Raw genomic sequence first — 14243 nt, 5'->3', positions numbered from 1 at the left:
TAACATGGTTTGTAATGTGTTGTGAATTAGGTCCGGAACAAAAGCGAATCTGCTATCTTCCGCAACTTCTGCTGTCAAGATTTTGCCAGTGGAGTTTCGACAGGATAATCGTGATTTTAAGCTGTCAATACGTGCCTAATGTACAAAGTGATATTGCTACTTTGCGTGGTAGCATTAAAAAAACAGGCGCTTTAGCTAAGGTCTGTCTTCCTGCAAATGGATGCATAGGTCTAACTGTGGCTGTAAAGGTGTATTTGGGGCCCGATTTGTATGAGAAATGCAATTAATTATACATAAAGCATACACCCTGTATCATATTACACCATATCAATGGATGAACTCTAGCTTGATCCCTATGTAGAAGTTTCAACTTACGGACAGTTAGTAATGATAGCATAGTGTAACGAGTGTGGATATAAAAAGACGAACAGTGTCAGGCCCTTTTGATGATGGAAATGATAGCTCAATTTTTCTGTCTCATGTCTATCAACTGCACGGCTGTGATTCTCAAAACAGAAAACACAATAAAATGGTGAAGAACAGACTTCACTGATGAATTGCTCTCACCAATGTGAATCCAATGAGATACATACAAATTACTCTCATCAATCTCTGATAAAGGGCTACCTTCCGAAGGTCCACTCCAAATGTGGGTGTTTCCTAGTTTATTTTATATAGGAAATGCAGGTTTAGCATTTGGCTAGCGGTAAAGACTTTAGGAAAGCCAGCGATGGCTTTCTCACAGTGTGGGTGAGAAGGATCATAAGAGTCAAAAGAGTCATCGCCCCAGCTTGGTGAGCAGATGCCAAAGATACTGGAACATATGATAGAAGGGTCGATATCCCCAAGGTTACCTGCAGGATTAGCATCATATAAGTCATACAAGAATATTTTTTTAAATGGCTAGTAAAGTTAAATGAAGGTCAAGACAAGATGATTGACATACAAAAAATGATGAAATAAAGGCACCTCTAAAGTTAAATGAACACATAAAAAATTCTTGATAGGATTTACCTGAAGTGCTGCCATTCCCATGGCAGTCCTAATTACAGATTGAACTGCAGGATGTACGTCTAATTTTCTTGTGGCCCACCGCAGACCAGCAATAGAAAGTAAAGCAGATGTTGCAAGAATACGATGATCAAGCTGCAACACAAGTATAAAACATTAACATTTTACAGATAAAAAATACATCATATCCATTCTCTACTGAAAAATTCAACACAGAATCATACAATGAAAATTGACGCACATAAATAAATAGAGTTAATATGAGAACAAAATTAGAAGTACGATACGGTACAAAAGTCTCTGGTATTGATCCTTCATGCATGAAGCTCTGGTTGCTTGCTAAAATATCTCATAGCATGGAATTTTGTCCTAAATTCACCCAGGAGGGCAGATTTCAAAGGACTGCTGACATTTTTCCATTTAGTCAACAAACCTCACCTAAAGTTTATATTTAAAATCTTCAGTGATTTCCAGATCAATTGGAGGAATGAATTTTTCCTCTCCTTTTCTGGATTAGCAAACTCCCTGAGTTTCAAGGTTAGTGGCATTCCTTTTCTTCATGGTTCAGCATATGAGTGAACCCCTTACTTTTTATAACAGATTAAATCTCTCTTATGTCCAATTAATTTTCAAATTTCTTGTTTGAATAAGTTTTAAAATTCTGATTTTTCTTTTTAATTTTTGCTATTGTATTTCCCTTTGTGAGTCTTCATTGTATACTTCCATAACAAATTTGTAGTTTTCGTTGATTTCAAAAGGTTGGCTTGATATTATACAACAATGTTTTGTTTGTATTATGTAAATACTATGTATACAACTGCGGCCTTCACATTTTGATTCTTGTATGAATGTCTTCATTTGATCAGTTCACAAGATTTCTGATGGTAAAAGCTTGAAGAAGAAAACATTTAGTGTATCAAGATGCTACCATAAGAGGTTGAACTTTCAATGCCTTCTTAGTTTGCAGATGGGTACCAGAAAACTAACCTGAACCATTGATGTATTCTCAAAAAAGTTTCGAATGAGCGGCTCCATGCTTAGAACATCGTCTGGGATCCACGTGTCACCCATCTTTGGAAATGTATTGTAAGCATGGCCCTTTTCAAATTCAAAACGATAGTTATGTACAATCTAATAGACACATGAACATGAAAAATGCAAATGATGAATTTTACTTATACCGCATCATTTCCTGCAACAAATGCTCCGGACACAGCAGTGATGCCAACAAGCATGCTAACAGGAAGGGCTAGTTTTCGAACTTTTGCAGCTCCATGGACCCAATTAGCGGACCCATTTGGTGGTTCTGGAAAGACAACTGAGAGACCAGTCCAAAGCAAGCCACAATATATGGCAAATGCAGATGTAAGATGAGTTGCCAAACGATAAGGGCTAACCCTAGGTTGAACATGTTCTGAAACAGGCTCCTAAAGAAACAGAATGTTATGGATCTTGCAATAAAAATATGAGTGGCAGTACATTTCAAGGTTCTTGATGCTTCTTACCTCCAGTCCACTTTTGACCATCCACCAACCAATAAGTCCTTGCGCAGCACCAAGTGTAAAAAGAGCCGATAGCCTCAATCCCAGTTGCTGAGTGATAAAACCCTTTGCGAGAAAGTATGCAAATGGCAGAGTGAACACAACACCCAAACCCCTTCCCCACATTCGATGTGCATATTCCATCCAATAGATAAATTTAAAATCCTCAATATTCATTCCTTTATTAACTCTGTAGAGGTCAATGATTAATTAATATTAGTTATAGTAACTGTTGCTCGATCATGAAAGATTTTCAGATTTTGTGCCCATAGGCCAATTCTGAGGTATTTTACCTAAACAAATAATAAGAGCATTTGATCATTTATATACTAACCTTCTATACTCAGGGGACTCTTGATATTTCTCAAACTCAAGCAACCAATCTTTCTCTGAAAGAGGTGGGAGACTACCAGTAAATTTCCAATCAGTCATTGACAGACCAGAGCGGGTAAGACGTGTAACACCACCGAGTATGACCATACTAAACACCCATGCAGCACAGCCGAAAAGCCATATTCCTACCTTTTTCTGCGCTTGAGGGCCACCAGTTACAAGCAATTTCAATCCAGTTTTAGGCCCTTCTGTCTTACTGGAAGTCAAAATGGTTGCAGTTGTAGAAGACATGTTCCTTTGAGATGGCCATGAAAAACCCTGAAAAACAAAATAGTTATTCAGGTAAAGATGAGATAACTCAATGGAACACACATCTAAGAAAACAATTATCAAGAAGGAAGAGACCTCTTAATTTGCACCAACTCAAGTTCATGAAAGATTCAAAAATTGATATGCCAAAAGAGGAAAAAAGTAATTAGATGTTGTCAGGAGTCCTGAGAAGCAATAATGCTGCTAAACAGAATACGGAATAACAAATTTCTAACTTCTCAATTTACTCTGTTCAACCAAGAGAGTACAGCCACAACGTAACGCATCTCTCATACTCACAACAGAGAAACCATTAGATCTCCATTAAATCAAGAGTAGTGCAAATTAAGTTGTTCTCTAATTCATGACATGAGTGAGAAATGACTAAAGAAAGAGATACACGATTTAACAAATTAAAGCTTCAAAAATCCAAAATTGTGTGTAGATGAGCTGGAGAAAAGTAAACAGGACTACTTAAATCAAACACTGGCTCGACTATTTATCACCGTTCATTTATCCACTTTCATAGTTTCTAGATTGTGCAATATTAGTACTAAAGAACTTTCGGAGTTTTTTTACATCAGTACACGAAACTACATGAGATCAAAAGACTAAAAGAAGACTGCGAACAAATGAAAAGACGGTACGAAAACGACATTATTCCACAATTCCATCCCAGATAAGCATATTGTAGAATTGAAGAACATAATCAAACCTAAAGATAAAGAAATAAGTGATGAAAGTAGTTCATTTCTTAAGTAGAATCCAAATGAGAAGAACACAGCAATAAAGGGATTAAGAAATACCATTCGAACCTTTCTTACGAATCTGAAACCGAAGATGAAGCTCCTCCCTTCGACAAGAGAAGATGCGGACGGTTTTGAGGAAAAGAATCTGGAAGCAACAGGAGCTGACTGTTTTGAAACAGTAGAACAGTTTTTGACGGAAGATAAGAAGTTCAGGGTTTTGCTTCTTCGAACAAGAGATAGTAATCTGCCCTCGAACATCTTTCTACTGTCTCCACGGAAGTAAGCAAATGCAAAACCAGGGCTCAACAAAATTTTGTAGCTGGAGAATAGAGCACGGCAACAGAGGGCTTCTTTTTCATTGAAGACGAAAGTTGTGCAAAACAATGTCAAGCATCACGAATGAGAAAGAGAAGTAAATGGGCTTTAAACGAAAACTATAGTTGGGCTTAGGGGTTGGATCAGGTCGGGTCTGGTAAACCTGACAAATGTATTTTAAAATTGTAAATTCAACTAAGGATGGCAATTTTATTTTGTTATCTGTGCTCTATCCTTCCATTTTTATAGATAGTTATGAAATAAATTCTCTTACCCAAATAAGTATTTTCAAGTAATTTTTTACCTATTTTTTGTACCCATTTTATCTGATTAGAATGAAGGGTAAATTTGTGAGTTAATCCTAATTGTATGCATTCTAAAAAAGAATTGCTAACCTCATGCCGCAAGAATGCTTGCATTAAGGAATTTCTATAGAGACCACGGCAATTTCTTAAAAGATCCGTGAGTTCTTTCCAACCTCTCTTCCCATTTTCAAAGTTGTACATATGGTATAGCTAAAATACATCATATCTTTGTGGACGACGCAGAAACGAATTGATGAATTCACCCTTGAATGTGAGAGGAACTTGTTCATTGTGTTAACAGGTACAGATCTATAGAATATAATGCTCTTCAGAGAAAGAGAAGCATTCGACTACCAGTACTGTCAGCCAATGGAGTCCAAGGAACTTCACCAAGGAAGAGCATTTGCCGAGTGTCACTACTGACACGATCGGTTCCATTAAGACAAACCCGTTATTTTCACTAGTCTTGCGTCCCAGAAATTTGATTTTACCAATTGAATAGTCACCACATCATACTTCCACAGTTACGGTCCACAAGTACAGTTCCTTCTCTGGAACTCTCAAAGAGAGGGTTACCATGCCGGACCCTTCATCATATGTGAACTCAACTTCCTCTGAATCAACTGTTGTTCTCTTGGGTCTAGTCGATGAGTAGGCGCCGAACAGACCACTCCCTCTCACTTTTATTTCAACAGTCATGCTACTCGCTTCGTATCTCAACTCTTTGACGGCTCCTCCTGAGTTAAACATCTTTACCAGTCCAATTGGAGCGAAGGAGACGCCATCCGCTAACTGTTTCACTGGAGCCACAGTAAGAACTTCATATTCTCGAGATTTCAGCGTAACAGGCAGAGATGCATTTCTTGCAAGATAAATTAACTCTCCTGGCAATATGGAAGCATAATCAGAAACTATTACTACCGCTGAAAGAATTTAATGTGCTCAGGGGAAAAATATGTAGAAGCAAATTCTGAGACGTCTACCTCCTAAATGGGAATATATGACTGAATCACCGTTCCAGTCATCTCCAGCAACCTTTGGCAGGTAATCTACATCTTTGGATCGGATTACGCCAGTGACTGTTCCAGGTTGTTGATCATGGATCATGTTTGTCTTTCCAATCCTGCACCAGCCAGCGCCCTGGCAATTGAAGACGCCGATAACTCCAGTATGGTCATTCAAGTTCCATATCTTCAGAAGACTGCACAGACAAGTTGGAAGAATGCTTAACTATTTGAAATAAATAATGCTGAAGCAAAAAAAATTAGAAAATGTAGCAATCACCTTTTCCCGTCTCTGGCTGGATCAGAAAACAAACAATCCCTCGTGGGTCTTCCCGGAAGTTTGGCTCTCAATATCGATCCATCAGGTAGCACGAGCTTCTTCAGTAAATTGAAGTCATGATGGCCAGGTTTATCACTGCGCGTGACAGAAACTTCCTAATGTAAGAGTTTGTTTCTTCGGTTGTTCAGAATTCTTTACAAGAAAACATAATACATTAGCTAAATGGGTTGTTATTGATGGAATTACCTGACGTAAATTGCACATCCTCCGACTGCACGCGCTGCTCCATGGTACTCTGCCATTGGGTGAAGACTCTGAAAGATAAAATCAGTTTTCAGTTGGGAATTTAGATGCTTCTCTCGCACCATGGAAGATTGTTTAGGAGAAATTTTAATTTGCTTACGTGAAACATGTCCCAGTCAGGCTGCATAAACTCCCCCAGGAAAATGGTATTGTAAGCAACAGAAGCTATGTGAATTGTATGAGATGCAGGATCTCTTGGCCAAAAATCGTCAGATGCTCGAATCACGGCGGACCGCTTGGCACTGCAAAGGGAAAATCAATGTTACTTCAAGAGTTATCAGGATCATCAATATCTGTATATGATATGAAGAATTCAGGACAGCATCGTACCTGTATAAGCCATCTGTATTGTGACTCATGCAAGAGATGATTCCATTATCAGGGAAGTTTCTGGCAATGGAGGCTTCCAAGGCCTGATGGTACTTTCTGGCTAGTTTCACCCTTCCACCATGGCCACCACCTAGAGTCTCCAGTATGTTCTGAACATCCACCTTCACTCCATCTATTCCAGCGGAAGCAAGGTATGAATGAAGCTCATCATAGAAATTAAAGACCTTCTCGGGATTCACAAGCCCAAGTCCATTCAATGTCATGGATTCCAAAGCACCATCAGGTTCATTAGACTGAACTCCAGGAGAAGAAACAGGATATTTCATCTTGGACTCGTAATGTTCCATTTCAGCAACGCCGGGCCGGACTCCGCCCCAGTATCCAGTTATGGCGTGCCATACATAAGCATATCTGTAATCAATCACAGAATCTTAACATTAATACGAAATGACAAAAAGACAAAACCATCTGAATCAAACATGACATCAAAGAAATGCGCATAGCCAACTTACTTCACATCATGCTTCTGTTTAATTTCTGAAATAATATGAGAAAACCCCATCGCCGGATCCTCCTCTCTGTGACCTTCATTGCCATTTCTCTGAAACTTGTGGTTTTCCTTGATATGGGTCAGCCTGTTTGCAAAGCTGAAGAAGAAAAACAGAGTTTTGCCACAAGTGTTAGCTTGTACAGAACCCAGATTCCCAGATGTAAAATCGAAGTAATCTATCTTCCTTAGTTACTCACTTTGCTGAATGTTCGCCATTAAATGCAATTCCATTGCCATCCATACCAATTGATTGCCAGCCATCATCAATTATAACAAACTTTGGGGGACTTCCACCTTTCTCTAGACTGCAAAAGAAAATGACCCGTCAATGTAATAGTTCGAAGTAAAATCAGCGTAAAATAGTTGGGCGACGAAGTTAAAATTTTACCTTTCAAGTCCTTGTTTTACCCCCTCTGCAGTGACATCTGTGTAAAACGCATCCCAGGTACACCAGCCGAACCAGTTCAGCATGTCCGGCATCTATCATTTAGCAACATATTCTCAGAGAAATAAAGGATGTGAAGTTATATATGGTCGAACAAAATGATGAACACATACCTTCTTCTTTTCACGATGAGTAAATGTCTGTAAGTGTCTTTCAACAGCCCTAAGAAAGTTCCATGTAACATACAAATTAGGAATAAAAGCTTGAAAACAAGAAAACGGACACGAAAATAAAACAATGTTTGCCACCGAAAATGGTGAAAAAATGAGAATATCTTCGTTTTCCACTTTCTCCTGGTTCAATTTATATTCAGGCCATCGATGAAGAAAAAAAAGCGCAGTAGATGTCTGGAATAAATATTTCTTACTTTACAGCTTTTGTGATGACATTGAAAGGATCCGATCCTGCCGCAACGAAAACCATGTGGGTCCCTTCAAATCCGTCGACAGCAGGATCGCCTGAGAATATCCCAAAAGGAAAGTAAAAAAAAAAAGAAAGAAAATGTCAGCATTATCGAAAGCGAAAAGTTCGTTTTGCGGCAAAAAGATTAAAGAACCAGAGAGTGAATCATATACCGCTTTCCAAACAGATCTCTAATTCATTATTTGCATTCCCCTGGAGAACGGCTCTAAAGGCACCCTCAAGAAGAGGTAAGAACACAACATAAACCGCTGGTTCGTCCCTACTTCCTTCATCTTCCTCACCGAAGTGCGACCCATCTTTCCCCTCAACAATCAGAAACTGGGTTTCGAAAGGAATGTCTTTACCAGAAGAACCCATCCTCTGTGTCATCCACCACATCTTGAATCGAAAAGCACACATGAACCGCAAGCCACTGAACAATTCATTAACAGATCAAAACAGAGAAGCGTAAGTTTGTACATTGTCGTCTTATTCCGAAATGTCTTGAACGATAAGAGAGATGTAAAATTTTCAAACTGAAATGCAACAATCTCAAAGCTCCTCACTAAGAATGCAGTTGTTAAAAGCAACTGAAATTTTATCCAGGAAGGAAAAAAGAGATATAAATGAGGGAGAACAACAAAGCAGGATAGAGAGATATCAGTTCGAATCTTACTCTAGTTTTCCCACGGGAAAGATTCTGCGGCTTCCAACTTGATTTGATCTGACACCAATAAAAGCTCCACTAATCACACCATCACCAACAGCCGGAGTTAAAAAGATGCTCTCATCGACATCGGTCAAGATGGGCGATCCCAGGACCATCAAGTTACCATCCACAACAGAGATACCGGCTCCGACAGTCATGTTGGGAGATCCTACTGAAGCTAAATAGCTAATCACGGAGTTAAAATAGATGACACCAAACTGAAGGCTTTCAACAAAACCCCCCACTCAGAGCCTCCGGTATGCAAATTGGGATGCTGAAAATCCCAGAATAGAAGAAAGAAAGAAAAAAAAAAACTGAAATGAAATGATGATTCCCTAGACAAGAAATCGACGCTCTAAGAAGTTTCTAAGAGAGATAACACGACAAGAAATCTCAACCCCTTAAATGCCGTGATGAATCAAGGAAAAATTGGCTATATAGAAGCAAGCATCTAGATCTGGAGCCTCGTGAATCCCTGGAACCCGGAGCAAGCAGTCCACACAATATCAGAAAATCTGGCGGGAAGCTTTCGTTCTTTGTACGGGATGCGTAAAAACGGTCAACGTAAAATGGCAGTGTTCGTTATTTCCAGCCTCGCGTGTGATGCCGTCGATTTCGTCAAAATGCACATGATTTTTCTGATTGATCGTCGGGGCCCGCTGATGCAAATTCCGGTGAACAGTAACATGTACCCCGTGTTCTCGTATCGGAAACTGACGTGGCAGGCACGAGGGGAACGTGTGTCATGACTCGGAATGTCACAGGCATCACGGAGACGGAGACGTGGCAAGTAGCGCGCTGACTTGGAGCGCTGTCGGATGCCCAACAAGAAAACTTAGCGGCACGTCTAAGTATCCCGCGTCGCGACAAAAAGCGCGCTTCCGTCTTCGAGGCGGCAGGTATGAAATATGAATGTTGCGCTGGAACGCTGCTTTCTAGATATTTTTTCCACTGCCAAGATGACTTGACCAAACTGCCCTACGTGGATATGGCGAATAATTAACCGCCATCACGAGCAGGTGAGGCCATGAACAGGGTTTACAGTTGCGTGAGCTTGACATCAAGACCTTGCCACGTCGGTTCCTACTAGATTAGATAAGCCCCCTGGCCGCCTAGTTTAAGAAACCGCCAACAACTGAGTCCTTTTTAGGTGGAAATGATTGAATGCGCGGTGGTACATTTTCACGTGCTCGCCCTGTCCAACTCGAACCGTCGACAAAGACTGATACCAAATGGATCTAAAGGACACGAACACATGGCGATTCAAAGAGAAAATCAATTCGAATCTGTACTTGGTGATTCACCTTGTCTCGACTCAGTGGGTTTATTAAGTCAAGCGTGATGGGATACAATGAATCAGCGATTGCCACATGGTTTTGTTAACTATTTTATTGAGTCTGATTTGGTTTTAGTGTTTTAGATTCTAACGAGTGAACCGAGTCATGTTTAAAGAATTCAAGTGTTTGAGTTCCCCAAATTTAGTTCAGTGCCGGAAGATGATAACGTAATTAAACCCAAATAGGGTTTTGGAATCGGAAAAAACGTGACGGGTTTGAAGATCTTTCCTCTTCCGATCTTTCTCCAATTGCGAGAACTTTTTCAGAGTTTATAGTTGATTGAGGGCTGCTCTTCTTTGGCCAAGTCGTAACAAATATCTAACCACGCTAATTTAGCAATCATGCACCCATTGATTAACTAGTTTATCTCTTCGATGTTGGCGTGATTCCCTATGGGATGACTTTTCTTCTGCAGCGGTCTTCCGTATACGTAAAAACTAATAAAAAACAGTACTTCTGTAACTACTTGATGATCCGATAGACCGACATCGGATTCGGCTCAGTTGGTAGGCGGATTGAGAACGGAGGCTTAAGATCGGAGCCCCCGTTTACCTTCTAGCCACGGATTGTTGAGAAGGGAGGTTAAGTTTGGAGTAAGAGACCTCTCCCGCTACCGACGGTGGGCGATAAAGCTTCAAAATTAAACCCGCCCAAAATTAGGGGATGGGATTTAATTTCAAAACCCAACGACTCAGACCGGACCACATTTGGACCATACCGAACTCAGGACTGACCGGACTCGGACCTAACTTGGACCAGATTCAGATTGGACTCAACTCAGACCAGACTTGACTTGGACTAGACTAGACCTATCCTAAGTTGTCATGATGTATATATCAGACAAAGACAAACTGGGGTATTTGAACGATGATCTCCCTCAACCTCTTCAGACGAATATGGACCCAGGTAATGCTCTCCTCGAATCCACTAGAGAGGATGATTGCAGAGCGTGGATACATGACTCTGGAGCAATAGACCATATGACATTTGATGCAAATGATTTTTCTCAACACACTGCTCCTCGGCGAAATAGCATTGCCAATGCTAAAGGAATTATCTCTCCTATAACAAAGGCTAGAACAATGATGTTATCGCCAGCTCTACCATTATCTAATACACTACTCGTGCCCTCTCTTTCTCACACATTACTATCAGTGAGTAAAGTTACCGACGAGTTGAATTGTGTTGTTCTTATTTACCCTATATTTTGTCTTATTCAAGGTATTCTTACCAAGGAGATCATTGGGCGTGGCACAAAGAGAACGGAGCTCTATTACATGGAAGATTTCAGCATAGATCGTGCATATCACATGCCGCACCCAAGCGACCTCAAAGTGCAACAAATTTTGCTGTGGCACCGTCGGTTAGGCCATCCTTCATTTGGGTATTTGAAACATATGTTTCCCAATTTATTTTTGAATTTGTCAGTTTTAGATTTTAACTGTGAGACTTGCATTGTAGAGTCATTGAGTCAATTATCTATTAAGTATGAATAAGAGCAATGATCCTTTCGCTTTAATTTACTGTAACATGTGGGGTCGTTCTCCCAAAGATGCTAGGTCTGGTGTTCGTTGGTTTTGTCAGAGGTGGTTCCAGTCCACCTCTCTTGATTAGGTTGGCTTTTCACACTTAAACAACTAGTCTTTTAGGTTGTATTGGCCAATCTCTTGACATGGTATCAGAGCCAGGTCCAGCACGTCTCGCCTTCGAATCCCACGGGGAGCGGTAAGGGGCGGGGTGGGTGTCAGAGGTGGTTCCGGTCCACCTCTCTTGATTAGGTGGGTGTCAGAGGTGATTATTTCTAACACCATGAATTGATTCATAAAACCTCGTGCCTCCAGACTCCTCAACAAAATGGTATTGCATCAAGAATTTTTTATGTGTTCATTTAACTTTAGAGGTGCCTTTCTTTCATCATTTTTCGTATGCCAATCATCTTGTCTTGACCTTCATTTAATAGCCATTTAAAACAATATTCTTGTTTGCCTTATATGATGCTAATCCTACAGGTAACCTTGGGGATATCGACTCTTCTATCATATGTTTCAGTATCGCTGACATCTTCTCACCAAGCTGGTGCAATGACTCTTTTGACTCTTATGAAACTTTGAAAGACCCTAGGTAGGTTCAAGCCATGAAAGAAGAAATTAAGGTCTTGAGTGAAAAATGAGACCTGGACTTTTGTTCTTTTACCTTAAGGTAAAAGAACAGTGAGGTGTAAAAGGTATTCTCCATCAAATACAAATCCAATTGAGCAATTGAACGGTACAAGGCAAAGCTAGTAGCAAAAACACAAACAAATGGCGTAGATAATCAAGAGGCATTCTCATCGGTGGCCAAATTGAATATTGTTAGTTTTGTTATCTCTTGCAATTAATCTTGATTGGCCACTACACCAATTCGGTGTTAAAAGTGTTTTTCTCCATGAAAATCTTGAAGAATAAATCGACATGGATGTTCCTTCAAGATATATAACAAATTATGAAGCAAGGACGGTGTGCAAACTCCAGTGAACATGGTTTGGGAGATTGAGTTTGGCAATGCGGAACAACTTTAATAGTGTATGTAGATGATATGATCATTACAGGAGATGATCCAAAAGAAATAAAAAAACTTTAAGAGGAATTGGCAACATAATTTGAGACGAAAAATATGGGAGGACTCAAATATTTTCTGGGAATCGAAGTTGCTAGGTCCAATCAAACCATATTCCTTTCCCAATGAAAATATATTCTAGATCTATTATCAAAAGTTGGACCACTAGAGTGTAAACCTGCATATATCCCAATCATTCCAAATCACAAACTTAGGAAAATACCCAGACTAGTGCCAACAGACAAAGGAAGATACCAGAGGTTGGATGAGAAACTTATTTATTTCTCTCATATACGACCTGATATCACCTATGCAGTAAGTGTAGTAAGCTAATTCATGTATTGTCCTAGTGAAGATCATATGAATGCAGTAAATCAAATTCTTCGATACCTAAAGTCCTCCCCTGCGAAATGACTTATGTTCTCAAGAAACCATCACCTAAGGGTTGAAGGTTATACAGATGTTGACCGAGCAGGGAATATTTCAGATAGAAGATCCGCCTCACGCTATTTTTCGTTTGTTGGAGGAAACCTAGTTTCCTTGATAAGTAAACTACAAAAGGTGGTAGCGTTATCAAGTGCTGAGCTAAGTTTCGTGTGATGGCTAAGGGTCTTTATGAGCTTCTCTAGCTTCAGAGATTATTAACCGAAATTGGCTTTGGCCCAAAATGTGAGATGAACTTAATCTACAATAATAATACGGCTATTGATATTTCACATAACCCGGTTTAGCATGATCGGACTAAACATGTGGAAGTAGATCGACACTTTATCAAGCAAAACCTTGAGGCAAAGATAATTCGATTTCCATTTGTTAAATTTGAAGACCAATTGGTAGATATACTTACAAAAACAACATGCAGTAAGAACTTTTACAACTTACTTGGCAAGTTGGACATAAAAGATCTATACGCACCAACTTGAGGAGGACTGTTGGCATGAGTTCCTCTAGAAGAGGACTTCTTCTTCTGGAGCGGTCTTCCAAATCCGTAAAAACAGAGGAAGAAGTCCTCTGTAATTACGGCTTCGGAGATGATCTGAGAGACTGGTTAGAATTACCTGTAATCTGTGTATATAAATACAGATGTAATTGTATGCAATGAATATAAAAGGAAAAAAAAAAGAGATTTACAAAAAAATTTACATTCCATATGATTAAAGAACTGAAGAAGAATTCAACTCTACCATGTTTTCAATTACTCTTTTGCCTCTATAAGAACATTTATTTTCTGATCTATGATTTTTAGGCTCACTTGGGAGTTGGGTGTTATATTATGTTTTCAAAAATCTTTTTGTATAATATCAAATCGGACCATGGATCTTTTCTTCTTAAAGTATTTTTAGTATTTTTTACCTCAAAATAATATTTACTTATAATTATTTATATATGATAAAAAAAAATTTACTTATTTAAAGGAGGAATGGCCCATCTCCCTATCCTTCTCCTTCTCCTTGGTAGATAAAGGGCAGGAGGAGAGAGAGTCCTTTTCGTGCTAATGAAAGAGAGGGAATTCCCATTCTATTTTTTTCTTGTTATTTTAATTAATTTTTTAGATTAAAATTATAATTTTTTATTTAAAAAAAATATAATATTTATTTGTTGGTAAAAAATTAAGTTTAAAATATTAAAAAATTATAAAAATAAATTAAATATGAATTTTTCTTTCTAGTAAATCTTCAAAGTTCAGACGAACAGAAGAAAAGAGAGGAGCTTCTGGAAAATATG

General features: G+C 39.1%; 2 protein-coding genes across 2 annotated transcripts; both read right to left on the bottom strand.

Annotated features, from left to right (window-relative positions):
* Positions 1-286: 286 nt before the first annotated feature.
* Positions 287-4306, bottom strand: LOC137941924 (heme A synthase COX15). Its single transcript, XM_068787537.1, has 7 exons — positions 4010-4306; positions 2887-3203; positions 2517-2742; positions 2193-2438; positions 1999-2109; positions 1015-1146; positions 287-854 (listed from the first exon to the last, which is right to left on the bottom strand). Exons 1-7 carry the CDS (start codon positions 4199-4201, stop codon positions 690-692), a joined length of 1389 nt encoding a protein of 462 aa, XP_068643638.1. The 5' UTR covers positions 4202-4306; the 3' UTR covers positions 287-689.
* Positions 4307-4679: 373 nt separating this feature from the next.
* LOC137941923 (probable galactinol--sucrose galactosyltransferase 1) lies at positions 4680-9070 on the bottom strand. Its single transcript, XM_068787536.1, has 13 exons — positions 8554-9070; positions 8051-8310; positions 7843-7933; positions 7589-7637; positions 7419-7510; positions 7228-7335; positions 6993-7127; positions 6481-6891; positions 6251-6392; positions 6094-6161; positions 5848-5982; positions 5547-5764; positions 4680-5447 (listed from the first exon to the last, which is right to left on the bottom strand). Exons 1-13 carry the CDS (start codon positions 8742-8744, stop codon positions 5074-5076), a joined length of 2274 nt encoding a protein of 757 aa, XP_068643637.1. The 5' UTR covers positions 8745-9070; the 3' UTR covers positions 4680-5073.
* Between the last annotated feature and the right edge of the window lie 5173 nt (positions 9071-14243).

Source organism: Aristolochia californica, unplaced genomic scaffold, assembly GCF_029961685.1.
Source record: "Aristolochia californica isolate CCGP_79_NKW_82.1479 unplaced genomic scaffold, dmAriCali1.0.hap1 SCAF_9, whole genome shotgun sequence".
NCBI lineage: Eukaryota > Viridiplantae > Streptophyta > Magnoliopsida > Piperales > Aristolochiaceae > Aristolochia > Aristolochia californica.
The sequence above is the reverse complement of the archived record's forward strand: the minus strand, read 5'-3'. Positions and strand labels throughout refer to the sequence as shown.

Bases quoted from the DNA above. Each gene is read 5' to 3' on its own strand.
- LOC137941924 (XM_068787537.1), bottom strand. From the start codon at position 4,201: ATGTTCGAGGGCAGATTACTATCTCTTGTTCGAAGAAGCAAAACCCTG. The intron at 2,439-2,516 runs GTAAGAAGCATC...CTGTTTCTTTAG, and splicing joins TGGTCAAAAGTGGACTGGAG to GAGCCTGTTTCAGAACATGT. The intron at 855-1,014 runs GTAAATCCTATC...CTAATCCTGCAG, and splicing joins TGGGAATGGCAGCACTTCAG to GTAACCTTGGGGATATCGAC.
- LOC137941923 (XM_068787536.1), bottom strand. From the start codon at position 8,744: ATGACTGTCGGAGCCGGTATCTCTGTTGTGGATGGTAACTTGATGGTC. The intron at 7,638-7,842 runs GTAAGAAATATT...GAACTTTCTTAG, and splicing joins GTCATCACAAAAGCTGTAAA to GGCTGTTGAAAGACACTTAC. The intron at 7,336-7,418 runs GTAAAATTTTAA...TTTCTTTTGCAG, and splicing joins GTAAAACAAGGACTTGAAAG to TCTAGAGAAAGGTGGAAGTC.